The 21,752-nt window shown below is 47.5% G+C and overlaps 1 protein-coding gene across 5 annotated transcripts in view; it reads right to left on the bottom strand.

Moving 5' to 3' along the window:
• The window catches only part of GRB10 (growth factor receptor bound protein 10), a 196,562-nt gene that overhangs the window by 76,125 nt on the left and 98,685 nt on the right, over nt 1-21,752 (bottom strand). For all 5 annotated transcript variants that reach the window (XM_060157514.1, XM_060157512.1, XM_060157515.1 and 2 more), the window contains one exon: nt 227-428. In XM_060157514.1, the coding sequence (XP_060013497.1) occupies nt 227-428 (202 nt within the window). The remainder of the gene's footprint in view (nt 1-226; nt 429-21,752) is intronic.

Below are 21,752 nucleotides of genomic sequence, written 5' to 3'. Positions count from 1 at the left end.
GCTCATTTATTCCAGGGCCGTCTCCTCTGACGGGGTTTCTGCACATCCCACCGACCTGGCACAGAGCAGGTGCTCATAACATACAAGTGCCCTGAACTGAACCAGGTACCAGCAGGTACTCCGGCGGCCCTGCTAGACAGAGGGAAGGAAGGGGCCCACCAAGTTGAGCCAGGCGCCGTGACCCCAAGACCCACCCCTCGCTCCTGGTGGGGAGGCCAGGGCCCACCTGACGGCGAGGATGTGCATGGGCTGGGACCGCTGCAGCCTCTGCCGCGGGGCCACCTGCCCCTGCAGGGGCCTTGCTCCGGGGGGCCGGCCGCGGGGATGCTGGCCATTGCGCAGGAGGGGCGCCGTCTCCGCGGCCGCGCACAGGCTCTCCAGGGACGCATCCATGTCGTTCACCAGCGTCTCCAGGTCCACGTCGTCCTCTGTGCGTCGAAAGGGAGAGAAAGACAAACGTCAGCGGCAGCGAGGGGCCACGGCCAGGTTCCAAGACTCACACCGTCTTAAAATACGACGTGAGGGTGGAGGACGGTAACTGAAACAAGCCCACATTTCTATGAGGAACCATCTGTGTCCTATGCATTGATATCTGTCGATACTCCAAAAGCAATCCAGAAATCACAGCCCATCTGCCTTTCCCATCTGTACAGGAGACCCTCTGGGGGCATCTGCTGGAGTGCAGGGGGCCACGCACAGCCTGAGTCCCGACCTCAGCTGGCTAATCGCAGGGGCACAAGGAGCCCTAAGGAGGCCAGTCAGGGCTTCTCCCTTCCCCGAAATTCCAGAAGAGAAGCAGAGAGACAGGAACGGGGCAGCACCCGACCCTGATCCCAGCCTCATCTGCGAAGGCCACCAGAAGGGCCACAGCCGCGGCAGACGGGCCGCGAGGACTGCTGCCGGTGAGACCCGCACCTGCAGGCCTCTGGGTGCCCGACAGCCAGAGGGAGGCTGCCTTCACACAAGCAGGCCCGAGGCCGACGCAGAGAGAGGACGACAGGAAACGCCAGAAAGAGAGATGGGTGCTTTTATGTGTTGGTGTGGCCGAAGCCGGTCAACCGTCATTCTAGATGCTTCCGTGAAGCTATTCTTAGATGAGAGTCTAAGAGAGACGAGAACAACGAGGGCCCCGGGAAGAGGGGCGGCGGCTCTTCCCGGGTCTGCAGCCTGCGGCCCCCGCAGATGTGAACGTGGACTCACGGCTGTGCGAGTCGACTCCTCACAGTAACCAACCCCAAACACAGGCACACGCACATCCTGTGGGCTCCGTTCTGGAGATCCGCCCCTTTCTGACAACACGGCCGAGGCCACTGAGGCTGCCTCTCACGAATAGGTCACAGGTCACCCGATTCACAGTCTATCTGGCTTCCCAGGAGCCCAGGGAACAAACCAGAGCCAGAGCCCAAGACAGCCAGGCCTCGCCCCACCCAAGCAGCCCCCGAGGGGCAGGACAGAACCTGCCGCCCCACCCCTGCCCCTGTCCTGCACCTGCCGGTTCAGGCCCCAAGCCCCAGTCCCGGGTCTCCATCCCTCCGGGTCTGCAGCTCTCACTGGAGCTCACAGTGGTACCAGGCCAGCAGGTGGGCGTGAGGAATCAGTGAGTCCTCACCTGCTCTGTAACAGAGCCTGGCCCAGGGTAAACACTTGGTCGATGTTATTTATTTGCTCTATTTCATTTATTCCTCACAAAACAATGCAGAGTGGTGCCTATTAACCTGGTTTAACAGCCAAGGAAGTCGGTCCAGGGTAGTCAAGTAACCTGCCCCAGGTCACACCAGCAGTCAGCAGGGAACCTGGAATCTGAAAACAAGTTTTGCAGCTGCCAACGTGAGCTCACCAGGTGCGCACTCCACCCGTGAGCTCACGGAACTTTCTGGAACACTGACCTCCCTGCCCCTCCCGCTCCCCCCACAAATGTCTCCGATGCCTCTGCTTTGTTCAGCCTCCCTGTCTCACGAGGCAGAAGGGCAGGAGGAGACAGAAGGAAACAAAACAGAAGACCAACAAAAGCCAGCCTAGAAGGCACGGAAGCCGCAGGGTGCAGGGGGTGGGGTCGGCGGGGGTGTTTCAGGATCAGGGAGTCTCTGGTCGGGTGCGGGGGGTGGAGTGCAGGTACGGAGAGATCCAGGAAGAGGCAGGAAGACCACAGAACACCCCTCCCCCGAGGCCCCTTTACCCTTCAGGCAGTGGTGCCCGCAAGAGAGGTCTGGGGAGCGTCCGGACCAGACGAGCAGGCAGGCCCTGAGGAGGACGGACAGACAGACACACACACAGATGGCCCGGGGCGGGGGGGGGGGGCGGGCAGAGAAGGATGGGCAGCTGCTGAAATCACAGCGATGAGAGTGCAGTCCCGCTGGAGCCAAGGACAGAAGCCCAGGCAGGGTAGGTGGGGCAGAACCCGGGAAGAAGGGGGGTGTCTGGGGGGGGTGTTGTGCAGAGACCCCAGCACCCGGGGGAGGGCTGACGGGGGAGAGGGCAGAGCCCCGCACCTCCAGGCCCTGGTGGGGGAAGGAGTCGAAAGATGCTACTACGGCCCAGGTTATGCGTTGTCTAGTATTAAGTAAACTTGATTAACTTGATTAACATTAACATTTGCAAAACGCAAAGGCCACTGTCTTCCTGGCTTTCACCCGGCTTTAGAAATCAAACAGGAATAGCGTTCTCGCTCTCTGACAGATTTCAGCCAAGAAAATAAAAGGTCCTATCCCCTCAGGTGGATCTTCCTGCCAGTCATTTCTTCCCTACGCATTTCTGAAAGCCTCTGGCTGTGCCCACGGGGGCAGGCCTCTGTGTCTCCTGTCCTTTTCTTTCTGTTCCTTCTCCCACCAGCCAGGTCCTTCCTGGGCCACCCCGCGCTGCACTCAGGTCACCGTGCTTTCAGGAACACAGAGTGATTCTGACATCATTCAAAGTAAATATAAAGGCAAATTGGACGTAAGCTGGTAAATATAAAGGTAAAAGGTGTAGGTGCAATGCACGCCCTAAAGTGCTTTAACTCTCCTCTGAGGTGGGTTATTGATAAAACCACTTTCTACGCTAATACATTTAATGGTGAACCTGTTAGAGCCAGGTTAGTTAGAGCCAGGTTAGTCATTTAACAGTCACTTGGTAGGCTAGACTTGTCACAGATCAACTCCAACCACGTTTCAAACCTGCCTATTTTCCACAGCCCTTAGAGCAAAGAATAGAGACTAAGATATCCTAATCCAGGACAAACGTTAAACACTTCCTGTGGGGTCAGTTAGCATTTTGTCTGTTTGGATAGTAACATCACTCAGCGTCGTCTGATTTTACTTAAACTTTGTTAAATTCTAATAAAGACTGATAATTAAATCTTCCTAACAAGGGCTTTAAAGGGTTTGATTCTAAAGAGGACGCTTCTCCACATGCGACGGCGCTTAAAAAAAAATTACTACACTGAGATTTTGCTGGAATGACATTCAATTCTTTCGAATGTTCCACGAGCCAGTCCATCGTGGAGCAAGGCTGCCCCGTGTCCCTCCTACACGTGTGGCCGTCTGCACGAATCCACGTGCATCGGTGCTCACCCACGTGAGGGAGCCTTCCTGCAGCGTCGTGCAAGTGGCAAAATCAAACACCAGGGCATTAACAAAGCAGAGGCTTCTGGAAAGGACTGTTAAGATTAAGTGTCTATAGCTGCTACCTTGAGGCCAAAGTATCTGCTGTGAGCCAGTACCTCTGAAAGGAGTCCTGCAACGGGGAAGGGAAACAATTCGATACGCGACGTTCCACTCCATACGAATTTGGGAGGGTATATTTACTGGCCAAATGTAGGTCAAACAACATGGCTGTAAATCAAGTTATTAATAGTTATTTTCCTTCCTTAAATAACCCAGTCCTAAGCTGGTCAGAGACTTGTCCCAAACGTCGGAGTCGTTCATCGGATCCCCAAATCACAGGTGTATCTGGTCTCACTGTCATCTTCAGCAAAGGAGGCTCGCTGAGGTCTAAAATGAGTACGAATTCAGTGACACACATTCAAGTTTGGATTACTCCGGGAGAATGTCTTCCAGAAGCCAAGCCAGGAACAGGGCAGGCTGCAGGCGGAGAGGAGAGCGTGAGTCACAGGAGGACCTGACCGGCACCGCCTCCTGCCACCCCCCGACCCCACTCGCTCCACTGCCCCCTGCCTGGTTCACGGCGCCCTCTAGTGGCTTCTTTAATTAGATAGTAAAGATGACACCGGATCCGCTTTATGCAACTATTTTGGCACCTTAAAGAAATGCTACTTGCACCACGTGTGCGCCAGATGCATCCTTCCTGTCCTTTCTTTACGGACCCACGGAAGCCTCTCCCCCATCTCCCCCCATTTTCACGTATGAGGCGCACGCTGAAGTAACAGAGAGCTGGCAGGGCAGGGCACCGACCTCCTTACAAGGCAAACCCTAGAGGGTGATAAAGTCTTAAGTAAGAGGAGGTTCGTCCCTGAGAAGAAAATAATAGATGGCATTTGTAAGGCTGTGGTAAGAGAAGAAGTATACATTTTCATCTTCCTCCATGGTTCCTGGCACACGGCTCCTAAAATCCTTGTCATTTCCTAACTGATACGAGGTTAAGGGGAGCACCTTCGTTATAATATCTGGCCCTTTTCTGTTGTTCCTGAAATAGCTCCCGAGCCACTAGTAAAGGTGAAAGAAGTGTGTTTTGTTAATCATAACGAGCCCCTTTCGACTAGGTCTGAATTTATGGGAATGAGGTGATTTCTGGAAAGCCCCCAGACAAGCACTTGATAGAGACTGGCTCCCAGGGGAACCAGCTGTGTGATGAGAGGCTGGGACTTTTAGCCCCACCCCCGAGCTCCAGGGAGGCCAACTGCAAATGGCCAATGATTTCATCAATCATGTCTGTATGATGAAGCCTCTATAGAAACCCTAAAAGCCTGGGCCTTGAGAGCTTCCAGGCCGGTGAGCAGGTGCGGGTGCTGGGAGGGTGACCCCGAGGGCAGGAAGCCCCACCCCGCCTCCCCGGGTACCTTGCCCTCTGCATCTCTTCACCTGGCTGTTCCTGAGTTGTACCCTTGACAACAAACTGGTAATCTAGTGAGTAAACCGTCTCGCTGAGTTCTGTGGGCTGCTCCAATAAATGATCAAACCAGGTACGTAGCATCAGAATTGAACTGAATTGTAGGACAGCCAGCTGGGGTGGGAGAATTATTTGGAGTAATTCTAAGAACAAAAGTATTCAGGGAGTTTTCTTGACAGCACAAGACCTGAAAATTCCCCAGCACGTGTGCAAAGGCCAAAGTTCTCACACATTTCTACCTGCACAGGAACTAAAGGCCCAGCCTGCAAAAGCACTTTCAACCTAAACCATGTTCCCTGGGCAAGCTTTTCTCGTTGACCTCTACCTTGTACAAATATAACTCAACATGCTACTGAAATACCTTTTTGCAGCACACCAATTCATCTTCAATCCTCATGTATTCTAGTCACGTGTATTTAATTTTTAGTATGTAGAGGTGCTTGGACGTAAGTAAGCAGAATAAGAAAATGAAGTATTACACCATTAGAGGAGTCTTTTCTGTTCTGATTCATGATATTTAAAGATACTCAGACAATATAAAAGCAAATCACCTAGCCCCAACTCCAAATAAAAATACAAATGCAACTCCCAAGTCCTGTCATTAAACAAACAAACAAAACCAATGCTTTATTTCGGTGGTTACTTGGGCAGGCAGGAGATAAAACCCCTCAGAATTAGTCTGTCTGGCATATGCACAGAAATACATACATAGCACTGGAGAGATTCACAACTCCTGATGTCTTCCATGTTTACAAGAGAAACGTTTTCCCAACATGCGGGAAAACTGGCGTCCTTTCCCGTCTACCACCACAGACAACGGTAATTGCCAAGTTCAATGTCTATTAAATTGAGAAATACAGGTCAACAAAATGATGAATTAAACAACCTGTAAGAATCTGCGTGTTTTTTGTTTTTTTTTTTTTCATTAGGACCATATATACATTTGAAAAAGTGCTGCCTACACTTTTTGGGCAGCTGTGGCGCTCAGAGGACCCCCCCCCCATCTCCCAGGACCCAAAGGCCATGTGGGTGGAACCACTGCCCAGAGCACAGTCAGGGTCAGCTGGTGACATGAAACTAGACAAATACACACACACACACCCTGGGACCAATCCAGTTAGACAAAGTGAACATTAAAACAACCCTCCCAATCTGCTGATTCTGGGCAATCTGTGCCTTGCTTTGTGTCAATAGCTGGTAGCCTGATTATTTTTCTTGGAATGCCTTTCCTTCTGCTAATTCAGATGCAGGACTGTGCACTCAGAAAAGGGACGTGCATATTTAGTTAGTCGTGTGTCCAGTTCCTGGAGAGCCCTGGCACTTCCTTCTGTTTTTCAGGAACTGCATCCAGCACCCCTCCCTAGAGCATCCCTCAGCAAGTGACAAAGCCAGCATCCTACCAGGCAGCCCTGTCGATAACACAGAGCACGCAGACCGCTGACGTTCTGCCTCCACGACATCTGCAACCTGTTTTCCTCAAAGCCACGTTTAGGTCTACATGTTCTGTCTGAAGAAGCACCACCCCTTATGACTGCCTAAGGCTCTACAGCTGTGACTTAGCACAATCAGGACGGGATTTAGACACAAACCCTTGTCTACAACCACACAGATGAGAAAGGCTGTGGGCACTGCTTAGAGGTTTGTGCATGTTATGTTAGGTATGTTGTACCACAATTAAAAAAATAATAATAATAGTGAAAGCATCTTTTAAATTGGAATGCTTAATATTCTTAAATACATTCACTTAAGGTCTTCTCCTGGCTGAACTACTTGGGTGCCTTTAAGAAGCCCTCAACCCTAAACCTGCCTGCCTGCAACCAATGCCACGCGCTTGGACCTCACGGGCAGGGCGTCCTGGGCTGCCCCACCCTCCCCGGAGCCCACTCCAGGGGACGCCCTGCCCACCCGCTGGCCTCAAGCCCCATCCCTCTGGCGGACAGGTGCCCCCCCCCCCCGACTCTGCACGCCTGTGGTCCTCACTCGTCCCCAGCATGAGCACCACCCCCCGCCACTGCTCTCTGCCTGCACACGTGTGGCTTCCTCCACCAGCAGAAAGAAACAGTATGGACGCCACTCCTGTCAGTCATCACAGGGGCTGGGCTCCTGGGGTCAGTGCAGGTGGCCCAGGGTGACAAGTGGGGACAGGACTTTAGTGTGGAAGAGTCAAGGTCCCTCCCAGAAAAGAAATGTTTCATTGAGGCGATGGATGCAAGAACCTAGGCAAGAGATAAACAAGATTCAGGAGGTGCCCAGGCCACGGAGGCTGAGGGCCACGGGGGGACCGCTGGGGCTGGCTTCTTGGGTGACCGGCCAAGGACGCCCGGGCGGGCTGGCTCGTGAAGGCCCAGGACCACCACACTCGTTTCCCGAGTTACACGGAACATGAATTCCCCTTCCCAACGAACATTAACTTTTAGTACACACGTGTATGCTTTTCCGCCAACGCCATGGAATGCAACAGGTAGGTATTCAACCATACCTGTGTGCATCCTCCCATAAGGGGTTCATGTTTCAATGGCTTGTGCAGGGCCTGGCCAGAAACACAGCCAGTCGGCATCCTCTCACAGCCCTGCCAACTGCTCTTCACCCGTCTCCCCAGAGCAGCTGGAAGGGCCCCGACGCTTACTACGGTGACCCTCGGGGAGGAAGCTGGGCTACGTCTCACCACCGGGTCTGTGACAGCCCAGGAGGCTGCAACACACTGCGGGGCAGGACGAGGCACAACCTCCGGGGCAGATCAGAGTCAAATGCAGACATCCTAGCAGCCTGACCAGCCAGCTCCACCACCATAGCAGACGAGCAAAAAAGTGATTAATGATGAATCACTCTGGACTCTGATTCCCGTGAGATGTACTTGTTCAATCTACGTCTTAAGAGAGAGCTGGAGAATGTTCTACCCAGAAAACAAATAAGAAAATGAGGAAAGCTACACATTCCACTCAGTGATCCCATTCACTGAAATTCAAGAACTGGCGTAAGAGAAAAGAGCATAAGTTTCCCCCTTTCTTGGATTTTTATCCTGTCACACTGTTGCCAGGAAAGACCGGGATATCATACAAGTTTCTTTCAGGTCTTTAAGACTGTTTGTTTTCTGCACCTTGGAGCACAATTTTCCACGACCAAAAAGTTGAAAACTGCCAAGCAAGGACCAAGGACCCGAGCTACAAATGGCAGAAAAAACTACAGACTCTGTTGTGTAATCTCTATTTGCACTATTAGAGGGCAATTTGGAGGAGTGGGGAGAACAGAAACATACTCACAAAATATCGCTCAAAAGGGGCAAAAGATTAACTGCAGCTTTCTCAAGTCATCCTTAGCAATTTAATCTTTTTCTCCTCAACCTTCTGATTTTGATTCCCAATTCTTCTATTACATCATAAATCAGGGCAGAAACCTGGGTGCAAGAAACTATGCAAATAACTTGTCATTCTGGAAGGTTCCCATTTTCCATTCATCTTAAAAATATTAATCCAAGAACACTGCAATTGAACAGGGAAAATCCAGGGCACAGGCCAAAAGCCTGTCACTCACTGGCACTGTGGTTGCAAACAGGCAACTTTTTTAAAGGTAAATTATCTTCACTACCCCATTCAACATTAACTCTCTATGATTCTGTGTATTTACCTCCATAAATGTAAAATTCCTTCACGTAACCCATGTTTTTCTTCATTCAACAGATATTGACCGAGCACCAACTACATCTCTGACATTGGTCCAGCTACTGGAAATACAGACATTAACAAAAGAGAAAAGAATCCTACCACCTAAACGTAATGAAGTCCTAGGCATCACACTCTGGAAAAGGATCATGGTGCTAAATGCAAAGTTGCAAGGAAGGACGTGAAACTTCTTCCACCACCTCTGGAAAAATAATTCCCTCTGTGAAGAAGCTAAAACCCACTCCGGTGTACGAGAGGAGGAGACGGAGATATTCCAAACAGAGACTGGACTCCTTGTGGAAAGGGGGGACCTCAACCCCAATGGAGCGTCTTACAAGAGAGGTTAGGGGCATGCGGGCAGCAGAAGTGGCACAGCGGACACTTTGTGTCCTCAGATGGAAACAGCCTTGGTAGAGTTAATGAACTGCCCAAACCAGAAAGGTATCCTCGAGGACAGACACTCTCCCAGGACGGCTGTGCTCACTACCTGGCAGAAGACGAGGACTTTACAACGAGATCTCTGTTATGTAAGGCAAGACGATCAAGCAGAGGGCACTCAGCTCTACGAAGAGCCCAATTTCTCAGGCATCATGATGGGGAAACTCCTTCCAGGAGAACGTACCAGGCAGTTCCAAGAAATGGCACGTCTCCCGGAACTGCAATGCCCAGGAGAGAGGAGCTGTCTTTGCAGGATGTGATGGAAATGGGGCTTAAGTGGAAAGAGGCAACATTCAGGAGGGGGCCGGTGGGGCTGGGATGATGGAGATCCATTCCCTCGGGAATCTGTCTGATGAGCAGGACCCCCTGGGAGGCTCGCCTGTGAAAACAGGTTCCTGGGACTCACTTGGATTCATTCTGAATCCAAATCTCTGGAGTCGGGTCAAGGAATGAACAGAGTTCCTAAGCAAGGGCTTATGATTCTTAGTAAAATGATTTGTCAACCAAGAGAAATCACAGCACACGTATAAGCGGCACCTTCTGAATAACACCCCAGCAGAAGGAAAACTCATGACAGTCTTTCTCAGAATTTGGGCCTCGATGGACACGAGTTCTGAAGGAGCAAGCCCAGAGGGAGAGGCTGCACGTGCTGGATCCGTGAGAGAGGGTTTTGATTTCCACTCTCTCTCTACATATGTAACGCTGCATTTATTAACGATGAAGACACACAGTAGCAACCGTTGCTGGCACCAGGTCTCATGCCAGGCATATCTTGTAGGTCAAGCAGTTTCTAATGTTCCTACCAAACCAGCCAAGTAGGCATTTTTAAGATTTCAGATAAAAAAGCCAAGACACAGGGTGACTCAGCTCTCCCAAGATGAAGATGGAGGTCAAAGCCAACTCCAAGCGTGGACATCCTGCTTCCCTGGTACATTATAATTTTAACTTTCCTCAGTTTTTCTCACTAAACTTTAGTTTTAGTTTAATTCCCTACGTACACATCATTCTTTGTCACTAACCTTGAGTTTCCAGAGGCTGGACCTGCACGTCCTTGTGCCTCTTCCTCCCTACCTAACTTCACAGGTGGCACACAGTAGGTGGTCAGTAAATGTCAGCTGAGTATGTGGAAAATAGAGCCACCAGCCTCCATAAATCAAGCTGTAGAATTTTCCAGAAGGTCAGACAGCCAGGCAGAGTTCCCAAACTCTCTTGGGGTTGCTGAGTCCCCTGTGTTAGTTCCCTGGGAAAAGGCCCACCGGGCAAGTCACACCCAGGCCACCAAGCGAATAAATGCCAGAGGTTCTCATTCCAGCAGGGATGGAGGACTGTCTGAGGCCCAGGGGTCTCCTGCAGGAAGCATCACCTGGCAGGCCAGGCCTCCGCCTGTCCCTGTGAGCCCCCCTGACCACGTCAGGCCCACCTGGCCATCCCCAAGGTCGCAGGGACCACAGAAGGATTCTGTCTCCATTCAGGACGCGCAGGCACTGGCAACCACACAGTGCAGAGCCAGAGGGGACGATCAGTGAGAAAACACAGAAACTGGTGTCACTGAGAGTTAGTCCATTGCTGCAAGGCAGGTAGGAACCATCCCCCTACGATGCAGGCCTCTAGCTGGCCTTGTGTCGGCAGCCCCTGGGGCTCACTACACTGAGCCCCCCAAGCAGGAAGCATTCGTGATGCAAAGGTGCTTTTAGCCATCTGACACACAAGCAGATGGAGTCCACCGGGATTGTTTTCCAAAATATATCTCAAATGTACCCTTGGAGGTGGAAGGATTAACAACCTGTCCCCCATCTCCTCTAGTCCCTGCCCCCCACTCCTGAAAAGGTCAGGACTGTTATTAAAGTCTCTCTCAGTCAGAACGAGGCCCAGGGTTGAGCAAGTGTTGGCTGCCCGCCCCTGGCAGGGGCCCAGTTCTAAGGGAGCAGCAAAGGGCGGTGGGAACCACCAGGCAGGCTCCTGGCTCCGGGGCCGGCGCCTGGTTACTTAATTCTGCGGAAACACCTGCTCCTCCCGAGATCTCCGAAAGGGTCAACTAGTCATGTACCTGCAGGGCCTGCCCCCAGGTAAGGAGCTGAGATCTCTGAGGGCCTTCCTGGAGACAGACTAACGCACGGTGGGGGTACAGGATATTAGCTAATATTAGACACGTGAACAAGGGATGCTGCAACCTTGCCGAAGTACTTCTGAAGGCAGCAGTACACTGTGGCCTGAAGATCGGAGGGTTACTTTTCCTTACGAAAAATCTCTAGCTTGAGATCTCCCTTTGGGGATAGACCTTAAAATTATAAAAGAAAAATAACTCATTCCAAAAAAAATGTTTTTTTACCTGAAATGGCTGGTTAATTGCAGTTAAAAAAATAAAGTGATTTAGATAAAGTGTAATATAAAGGAAGACATGTATTGTTAGATTTCAGGAGCTAGGATATTCTCGTTTCCTACCTAAGAGCAATCTGAAGATATTCATTCATCACGGATATATCTAAGTTGTGGCCCATCACTTCTGAAAGGGATTTGTACTTCCTTGGGCGAAAAGGTCCATGTGTTATGTGACCAATAAATTAAAAAGGACCCACTGCTTCCTGTTGCATCCCTAGGGCCTGGGCCCCACGCCTGGTGTGGGCTGGACAAACAACAGATATTTGTTGAATGAATGAAATGAATGAAAGAAACAGGACAACTACAGCGAAGAGCATGAAAAGCAAAGGCCCCAGAACAGAAGGCACCGTGGGGATAAAGCCTCTAGCGGAGGGCGGGCATCCTGACAGCCAGAGAAAACAAGAAACGGGAGTGGAGTCCAATTATCCGCTCAAAGGAAACAGGCAAGAGTGACGTGAGCTGTCAGAGCATCAGGGAAGCGGAGGCCCAGAACAGCCGAGACTTGAGAAATTACACAGGACGCCAGCGGGGGTTTCAATTCTGCTCCAAGTGAGAACCGGGAAGGGCGAGGTCTGCCGCTTGCCTGACCCTGGGACGACAGAGCGAGAGCCGGCACCTCGATGCCTTTCTGTTATCTCTTCCTTATGGAGACAAATGATTGTCCCAGTGGAAGGCTGGGAGAAGTGTAACAGAAAGGAGACCACCATCCAGGATGGGGGGTGGTGACCATGGGATCCTACTCACTTGGCTGCTTTCAAGAACAAGGGAAATCCAGTCGCTACAGCCAAGAAAATCTCAGTTTGAGGACCTGGAAAATGCGAGTAGTCAAAAAGAAAGGAAGACATGCATGGACTCTGATAAGGATGGAGGAGGAGCCCTGAGGCAGAGCAGCAAGGTGGTGAGAAGCGCAGATGCCAGAGCCCCCCCGCCCCGCCCAGCTGGGTTCGGGCCCAGCTCCGCCACTCCTTTGGGGTGTGATCTGGGTGACTTTATGACTAATGCCTGTGCCTCAATTGCCTTCCCTGTAAATATGGGGTAATAACAGTGTCCACCCCAGGACAATTAAGTGCATTTGGTGAGTTAAAACATGAAACACAAGTTCTTAACAGGTGAAGAACCTATTTTTATAACAGGGAAGTCAGGTAAACATGGAAGAAACAGAGGACACGACACCTTTTGGATGGGCTATAATATCACCACTTGAAAGGATGCTGCAGAAGCATCCTTAGGGGCTTTTTTGCATCTTAACCCAGTCAAAGGTGTTTAGGCACAGGGAAGGGGTAAAAGAAATCCAAACTACATCAGCTCTGGAATCAACATCCAACCAGAGGCTGACATTCATTACGACTCAGGATTCTGTCGAGCATTTCTTTCTGAACATTATCTTTGGAAGACAGGCTAGTTTCACTATAAGGAAATGATAGTAAGAAAGCAAAAGTTACGTGTGTGTGTGTGTGTGTGTGTGTGTGTGTGTGTGTGTGTGTGTGTGGTGAGTAAAGCACTGGAGATGTTCTCCATCATACAGTAAAGGGTGAACTGGATGAAAGGGTATCCATGAACCAGGACGCAAGCTCGGTTCAAAAGCCACCTCATCTTACATGAACACAACACTGTAAATCAACTATGCCTCAATTAAAGAATACAGGGCTTCCCTGGGGGCGCAGTGGTTGGGGGTCCACCTGCCGATTCAGAGACGCGGGTTCGTGCCCCGGTCCGGGAAGGTCCCACATGCCGCGGAGCGGCTGGGCTGCTAAGCCTGCGCATCCGGAGCCTGTGCTCCGCGACGGGAGAGGCCACAGCAGTGAGAGGCCCGCGTACCGCAAAAATAATAATAATAATACATTTTATTTTACTCTGGCTATTAAAAATTTTTTTTTAATAATTTTAATGAAAGCAACCTCATCTTCTTGGCTGACTTACACCCCCTCATCCCAATGTTCCTGACACCTCATCAGTGGCACCACGAGAAGGGAAGGGCTCTGCTAACTGGTCTTGTCTTTGCTCGCCTGGAATCATCCGAACCCATGGAAGGTACAGGCAGGATCTCAGGCCCTTTCTGGAACCCACAGGTATATATATGGCATGCGAGTTCAGAAATCCGTTAAACAAATATCTATAAAACCCAACTATGGACAAGGCACTACAGCAGAACCTTCGAGATGAGGAAGACATGGTTCCTGCCCTCAAGACATGCATCATCTCAGGAGAATGGGGAAAAATACAATACATAAAGGAACACGTAGAAGGTAGCTTTTATGTATAGGCTCCTAGGGGCAAAAAAGAGCTCCACCAAATACAGTTGTGCACATTAAAACTGCACCCTAATAACCAAAACTTTTGGTCTAAAGAAAACCAAGTGAAGCAACCAAAGCAGAAAAGATCTGTGACGGGGTGACAGGACGACGGGAGGCCGGAGCCCGGAAGGCATCCCTCAATTCAGGGAGCCGAGGTGCTGGATTTCTGAGTCTCCTTCTGAACTGGGGACTGACTCCGTTTCTGGGCTTCACAACCCCAGGGATCGTGGGCGATGCTTTGATCACATCTCAGGAGGCTTGGCTGTGTGCACACATGGCCCCGTCTCCAAAGGGAACAGAGTCCCAGCTCATGTGCAGTGACTCTCCTGCGTGGATTTCAAACCTCTCCGCTACGCGGGGCATCTCTGCTCAGCTGCGGTCTGCTGAGTGGAGCAGGACAGGGCTGGACCACTCAGCTTCAGTGCTGGGCAAGAATAACAATCAGACCAAGTTGTTTAAAATGAGAAGAGGCCGAACTTCCAAAACCCACAATTCTCTGAAACCTCACATCTCAAAAAATATTGTCAAGAAAAAGCTAAACATAGGATTCCCATACTATTAAGCAATTCCACTCCTAAATATATGCCCAGAGGAACTGAAAGCAGAGAGTCAAACAGATATTTGCACACCCGTGTTCACTGCAGCATTAGTCACAACAGCCAAAAGGTGAAGGGAGACCTAGGGTAGACCGACAGATGAAGTGATAAACGAACGTAGTCTACAGACAACAAAATACAGTTCAGCTATCGAAAGAATGAAACTCTCATACATGCTACAACCAAGATGAACCTTCAAAACACTATACTAAGTAAACCAAGCCAGGCACAAAAGGACAAATATTGTATGAGTCCACGCACACGAGGTACCTAGAAAAGGCAAACTCACAGAGACAGAAGAGAGTAGAAGAAAGGTTACCAGGAGCTGGGGGAATTCTTGCTCAATGGGTACAGAGTTTCTGTTTGGGATGATAAAACATTTTTCAAATAGATAGTGGTAAGAATTGCACAACACTGTGAATGTACTGAATGCTATTGAAACACACTTAAAAATGGTTAAAATGGTAAATTTTAGGGTATCTATGTTTTACCCTCATAAAAAAATATATTTTTAAAATACTATCAAGTCATTAATTCCAGCTATTGCAAAACCTCCCACTTTCCAAAGAAGACACATCCCTTTCACAGATTCCTGCTAGGAAATGTCTGAAGCATTTTAAACAACCGTCACACAAAAATAAGCTGCTTAGGTTAGGAATGAGCTAACAGAAACCAGGGCATTAAATCCTCTTTGCCAGACAGAAGGAACAGGTCAAGAAAGTCATGGCAGATCTTTTATTCTGAACATCAGGTCCCTCGCAAAGGACCAGATCAAACACCTCCCAGACACCTAAGGCCTAGAGCTGGAGCCCCTGGATGCCTTGCAGATTAAGGAAGCAAAGAAAGAACAGCGTTCTGTCCCTGTCAAGCGCTGCCCCGTATCCCAAGCTGTCTCGTTAGGAAGAACTTCCAGCGCAGAGGTGGTAAGGAGAGGAGGGATGGCTCAGGGCTGCAGGAGGGCCCCCTCCACCCCGGACAGGACAGGCTGCAGGCTCCTGCAGACTGTGCAGACCCCGGCTTGGGAGGGGGCAGAGCCACCACACCAGGAGGGCACCGGCCTCTGTGCTGCACAGCTGGACACTGCAAAGCCCAGCCCACGCACACAAACAGGCACAGGGACACGCGGGGCCACAGGGGTGCCAAAGGAAGGCTGAGCATGCGGCACCTGGATGCTCTTGAAAGAGAGAGAGAGACCTGCGCTTTTCTGCCCCACGTCACAGACCTGGGAGCACAGGCCCCCTCCAGCCCCAGACCAGCCACTTCCACGCTTCCATGTGAAATGACCGTGCAGCATCACATACAAACACAGCATGCTTGCCTCTTTGGCAAACTGCCTGCTCCTGCTTTTTGCCAGTTTTTCTATGCGATTGTTTCTCTCACGTATAGGATTTTTTACAGTAAACTGAGGATACTAATACTTTGCACGTTATACGCACTGCAAATATTTTTCCCGGGCCAAAGTGTGCCTTTCAGTGTTTTAGATGCTGTCAGGTTTGTACAGCAATTTGTGTGTTATGGACTCAAACATCTTTCCTTTATGGTTGTGCTAAGTCTTACTTAGGAAGTCTTTTCTCGGCCTGAGTGTATGAAGATGCTCACTACTCATTAATTCTTGTTTTTTTTTAATTTTTATTGGAGTATAGTTGATTTACAATGTTGTGTTAGTTTCTGGTGTACAGTACAGTGATTCAGTTATACACATACATATTTCCATTCTTTTTTAGATTCTTTTCCCATATAGGTTATTAGAGAATATTGAGCAGAGTTCCCTGTGCTATACAGTAGCTCCTTATTAGTCATCTATTTTATATATAGTAGTGTGTATATGTCAACCCCAATCTCCTACTTTATCCCTTCCCCTCACGTTTCTCCTTTGGTAACCATAAGTTTGATTTCAAGATCTGTGTAAATGTCCATCGACAGATGAATGGATAAAGAAGATGTGGTACATATATACAATGGAATATTACTCAGCCATGGAAAAGGATGAAATCATGCCATTTGCAGCAACATGGATGGACCTAGAGATGATCATACTAAGTGAAGCAAGTCAGACAGAGAAAGACAAATGTCACATATGATATCACTTATATGTGGAATCTAATAAAAAATGATACACGTGAGCTTATTCACAAAACAAAAACAGACTCACAGATCTTGAAATCACTAATTCTTATTATTAGACAAAATAAAAAAACATTTTGTTTTCCACTTTTAGTCAGTCACTCACCTGAAATTGATGATTGCGGATCACATATGGTAGGGATCCAGTTTGCCCCCCATCCCCCATGCCCACCACCCCTGGAGAAGTCACAGGCCCCCTGTCCTCAGGGCTCTACCACAACTTCTCTGTGCTGTACTGAGTTTCCATAACTGTGTGGGTCTCTATGGGAGGTCTATTTGTCCGTCCTTGAATCAAAAACATGCTTTCCTAACTGTGATGCCTCATAAGCAGTCTTGCTCCCTGATGGTGCAAATCACTCCTTCCTGCCGACGTATGCTTTGCTCATCTTCAAATTTCTCTTTGCTGTTATGGAGTTTTCACATGTCCGTATTAGAAGTAAGAACCATCTATCAGGTCACACCAAACGTTTCAAAACTTGCTTGCAACTGTATTCAATTTAAAGATAAACTTGGGAAGACGTAACATCTTCACTATTTAAGTCTTCTCATTTGTGATCATGGGATAACTCTCCACTTACATAGGTCTTTTTTATGTCCCTTAAAGACCTCTTAGAACATGAAGCAATCTAGTTGAATTTATTTCTAGATACCTTATCATTTTTGTAATTATGTAAGTGGGATTTCTATTTGCATTACACTTCCTGATTGTTTTCTACTGTTGCACAAGGTATTTTTACATTTTATCTGTTGATCTCACCTATTTACCACCTTGCAGAACTCATTTATTTTAAATGAATTTTCTATTTGGATAATATTGGGTTGGCCAGAAAGTTCGTTTGGGTTCTTCTGTAAGATAGTATCATTTGCAAAGAGGCACCAATGCCATTTCTTCCTTTTGGTGTTTGCATTTCTGGTTCTGTGTTTGCTTTGTGACACTGGTGAAGACCTCTTGTGACAGCAGGCCTTTCTGTGTCATTCCTGACTTTCACGGACGTGACTCTAATATTTCTCCACCATGGATGCTGGATGCTGTATATCTTCAACAAACAGACTTTAAACAGGTTACAGAGGTTTCTTTTTACTACAGACAGTCCCTGACTTAATAGTACTTCCACTTAGGATTTTTTTACTTTAACATGGTGAGAACGTGATTCACATTCAGTAGAAATCGTACTTCGAATTTTGCATTTTAATCATTTCCTGGGTTAGCGACATGCTATCCGATCCTCTCTTGTGACGCTGGGCAGGGAGCCTCAGGGCCCAAGCAGCCCAGCTCACGAGGGCAAACCACTGATACACTTGCAACCAGTCTGGACCCAGACAACCATTCTGCCTGCCACTTCAGTACAGCATTCAATAAATTACGTGAGAGAGTCGACATTTTATTGTAAAATAGGTTTGTGTTAGATTTTGCCCAACTGTAGGCTAATGAAACTGTTCTGAAAACATTTAAGGTGGGCAAGGCCAAGCTATAGTGAGTTAGGTGTATTAAATGCATTTTTGACTTAACGATATTATCAAATTGCAATCAGTTTATAGGGATGTAAGTCAAGGAAGATCTGTACTGGTTTAGTAAGAGTTTGGTTGTTACTGTTTGTTTTGTATTATATGAGTGGAGAACTGTATTAAATAACTCTGTCTCCGGTACAATGACCATTTTCTTTCCTTTAATCTTTTCACGTGTTAAATGTGTTCACAGTCTAATGATGGGAAAGCATCCTTGCATTATTATAATAAATCCAATTTGGTCATAACATTTGTTTGTTCTGTGTTTTATTCAAGATAAACTGTTAAACGGGATTCCTCAATGCTTTCCACAGACTTTTTGGTTGTACGTTAAAATGTGAAATAGGCCCGACTTGGATTTCTTGGACTGTCTCTTACAAAACTACAGAACGTTATAAAATGAGTGGGAGAGCTCTTCTCCTCTCTCTCTCCAGCCACTGGCACAAAAAGAGAAATTATTTGTTTTTTGAAGGCTCCATGACACTCATTTGCAGAATTCCCTGAGCATCTCTGAGGAGGTGGTATTATTTTCTGACTCCACTCTGCCAGAGTTCTTTATTAAAATTTGATATTTCTCCAAGTGTCAACTATGTTTCGTTTCTCCCTTTCAACTATTCTTCTTTATTCCTTCAGGATTCTCCACCTAAAACTTTTGAGTGCTGTCTGTACTCACAGAGCTATATTTTCCATCAGGTCACATAATGTTTAATTCACATGGCACAGAAGAAACATTCTTGGTTTTCTTAGGTAATCTCTAAGCTATTTCCTCTTTCAGATGCAATCAGGTTTTTGTTTTTGTTTTTTTTTTAAGCCTTCTTTTTAGAGCAGTTTTAGGTATACAACAAAATTGAGAGGGGGATGCAGTTTCCCATTTATCCTGTACTCCCTACATATGCATAGCTGCCCCCAAAGCACCATCACTCACTAGAATGGTACATTTTTTTTTTACCAAGGATGAACCAACACTGACACATCAAAATCACACAAAGTCCACAGCGCACTTTAGGGTCCACCTTTGGTGAATCTTGGTACATTCCATGGGTTTGGACAAATGTATCCATAGTGATGTCGAGCATTCTAACATCACACATAGTATTTTCACTGCCCCAAAATCCTCTCTGTTCTGCCTATTCATCTTTCCCCACTGCTGCCTCTGCCTCCACAGTTTTCCCTTTTCCAAAATGTCATATAGTTGGAATCATACAGTATGTAGCCTTTTCAAACTGGTTCTTTTACTTAGTAATACGCATTTAAGATTTTCTGTGTCTTGTCATGGCTTGATAGCTCATTTCTCTCTAACACTGAATAATATCGCACCACAGTTTATTTACCCATCACCTACTGAAGGACATCTTGGTCCCTTCCACCTTTTGGTAATTATGACTGAAGCTACTATAAATATCTGTGTGCAAGTTTTCAGGTGGACATAAATTTTCAACTCATTTGAGCAAATACCAAGGAACATGAATGCTGTCTCATATGGTAAGAGGATGGCTAGTTTTGCAAGAAACTATCAAACCGTTCTTCCAAAGTGGCTGCACCGTTTTGTATCGCCACCAGCAATGATTAGACTTCCTGTTGCTCCACAGTCTCTCCAGCACTTGGTGTTGCAATTTTGTCTGTATATTTTTGCAATATGTTAATTATCCATTTCCCTCATACATTCACATTTATTGGCATAAAGCTGTTCATGGTTTTCTCGTTTGACGATACTTTTTATCTCTGACATGCCTTCATATGATTTTCTTGGCACGTCCTTCTTCCTCCTGAGCGTCTGTGATTTTGGTAGATTTTAGGAAACACTGGCTTTAGTTCTGTTTCTGTCTATTGATATTTTCTTCATCATTTCAATGATTTCTGATCTTAACTTTTTTTTTTTTTTTTTTTGCGGTACGTGGGCCTCTCACTGTTGCGGCCTCTCCCGTTGCAGAGCACAGGCTCTGGACGCGCACACTCAGCGGCCATGGGTCACAGGCCCAGCCGCTCCGCGGCACGTGGGATCCCCCCGGACCGGGGCACGAACCCGCGCCCCCTGCATCGGGAAGCGGACTCTCAACCACTGCACCACCAGGGAAGCCCGTACATGCCTTTTTCATTGAGTTCTAAACGACTGATATTTTCATTGTGATCCCCTAACCATGAGTGAAGTAAGGAGGTATTGTAATATTTCCACAATATGTTTACATGTTTTGTTTTGAACTTTTTCTGTTGACTTCTGATTTAATCACACTGGATCAAAGACCGTGGCATGCATGAAACAGAATGCTTACAATCCAGTTCAACTTTCCATATATGGTCAACTTTTTTAAAAGTTATACAGATTTTAGAGAAGAATCAAGTGTCTTGTCTGTTGGGTGCAGGGTTCTACGTATTTCTACTAATTTGAACCTGTTACTACTATTAGAGATATCCGAACAGTATTATATATAAATAATACAATAACACTACTATAATTATATATAAATAATACTATAATTATATACTATAATTGTATATAAATAATAATCGTCGGATTTTATATTTTCTGTCTGACATCCTTTTTTGTTCACATCTGGTTTTTCGCCCTTTTCTGCTTGATGTTGGTTGTTTTTATAAACTGTAGATTCCCTTATATTTTTTTCTGCTAGGTTAGAAGCTACAGATTATACACATATTCTTTGAGTAATTACAGTCAATATTTTAGTTGCACCTAATATTTTAAAATACGTTAACTATCTTTTTTTCTAATGTAGTCTCAAGACATTTTACATTCCTTTTATCCTAACTAGGGTCTTATTATGATTCCATCACCCATTTAACACTCATTCCCAATGGCTAATTAACCAAAGTTTTAGTTTAACCTGGTTTTAATAACTCGCATAGAATTCAGCTTATGACACAGCATTTCCTTCTCAGCCCGTTACTCTTTTCATGCTCCGGGCCTTCCTCACCACCCACATTTCTTCCTCTGGAAGTACAACTTTTAATCATTCTTTTAGTGAGGACTGCCAGTAATAAACTGTCTCAACCTCCATCTGAAAGCTTTGTTTTGCTTTCACAAGCTGTTGGGATAAAATTTTAGACGGACAGTTCTTTTTCCCTCAACACCTTAAACATCTCCCACATTGTCTTCTGGCTCCTCCTGGGCCCAAGTCGGCCATCCATCCAATGGCCATTCCTGGGTTGTGACATCTGTTTCCCTTTGGATTTTCTCTTGTCTTCTGTTTTCTGGAATAACGCTAAATGCTTTTAGATGCGGAAGAACTGTCATCTTTCCTCTTAGTTCTCTGAGTGCGGTGGGGAGGCTCTGTCTCCTCATTTCTGGCCCGTTCTTGGCCAGCATCTCTTCAAACCCCACCCCCATCCCCTCTACTCTCCTGTCCTCGTGTGCGTCTACATGACCGTGTCCAATGACCCGTCCACGTTTTCCCGTGACTCTCTGGGCTACAGGGAGGTGACTCCGGCTCATCCATTCTCTTTAGACCAAATCCAGCATTTTGGAAATGCCAATGGCTAGTCATCTCATTTCCAAAGCTTCTCAGGGACTCTCTCTCACACCCCCCGTTCTTGCTTCATTTCTTCCCATTGCGTTTCACAGTTTCTTGTCCTCTCTGGTGGATGTTATTCTTGCTTTTATCTCCAGGGCATTACAAACACACTTATCTGCACGTTTAAGAGGCAATCTCTCGATCCTGGGAGCTGCGCTGCCTAGTAGCAGACTGCTGCCCGTGCTG

The sequence above is a fragment of the Lagenorhynchus albirostris genome, chromosome 8 (assembly GCF_949774975.1).
Source record: "Lagenorhynchus albirostris chromosome 8, mLagAlb1.1, whole genome shotgun sequence".
Classification (NCBI taxonomy): domain Eukaryota; kingdom Metazoa; phylum Chordata; class Mammalia; order Artiodactyla; family Delphinidae; genus Lagenorhynchus; species Lagenorhynchus albirostris.
Note: the sequence above shows the minus strand (reverse complement) of the source record. Positions and strands in the feature narration are given on the sequence as shown.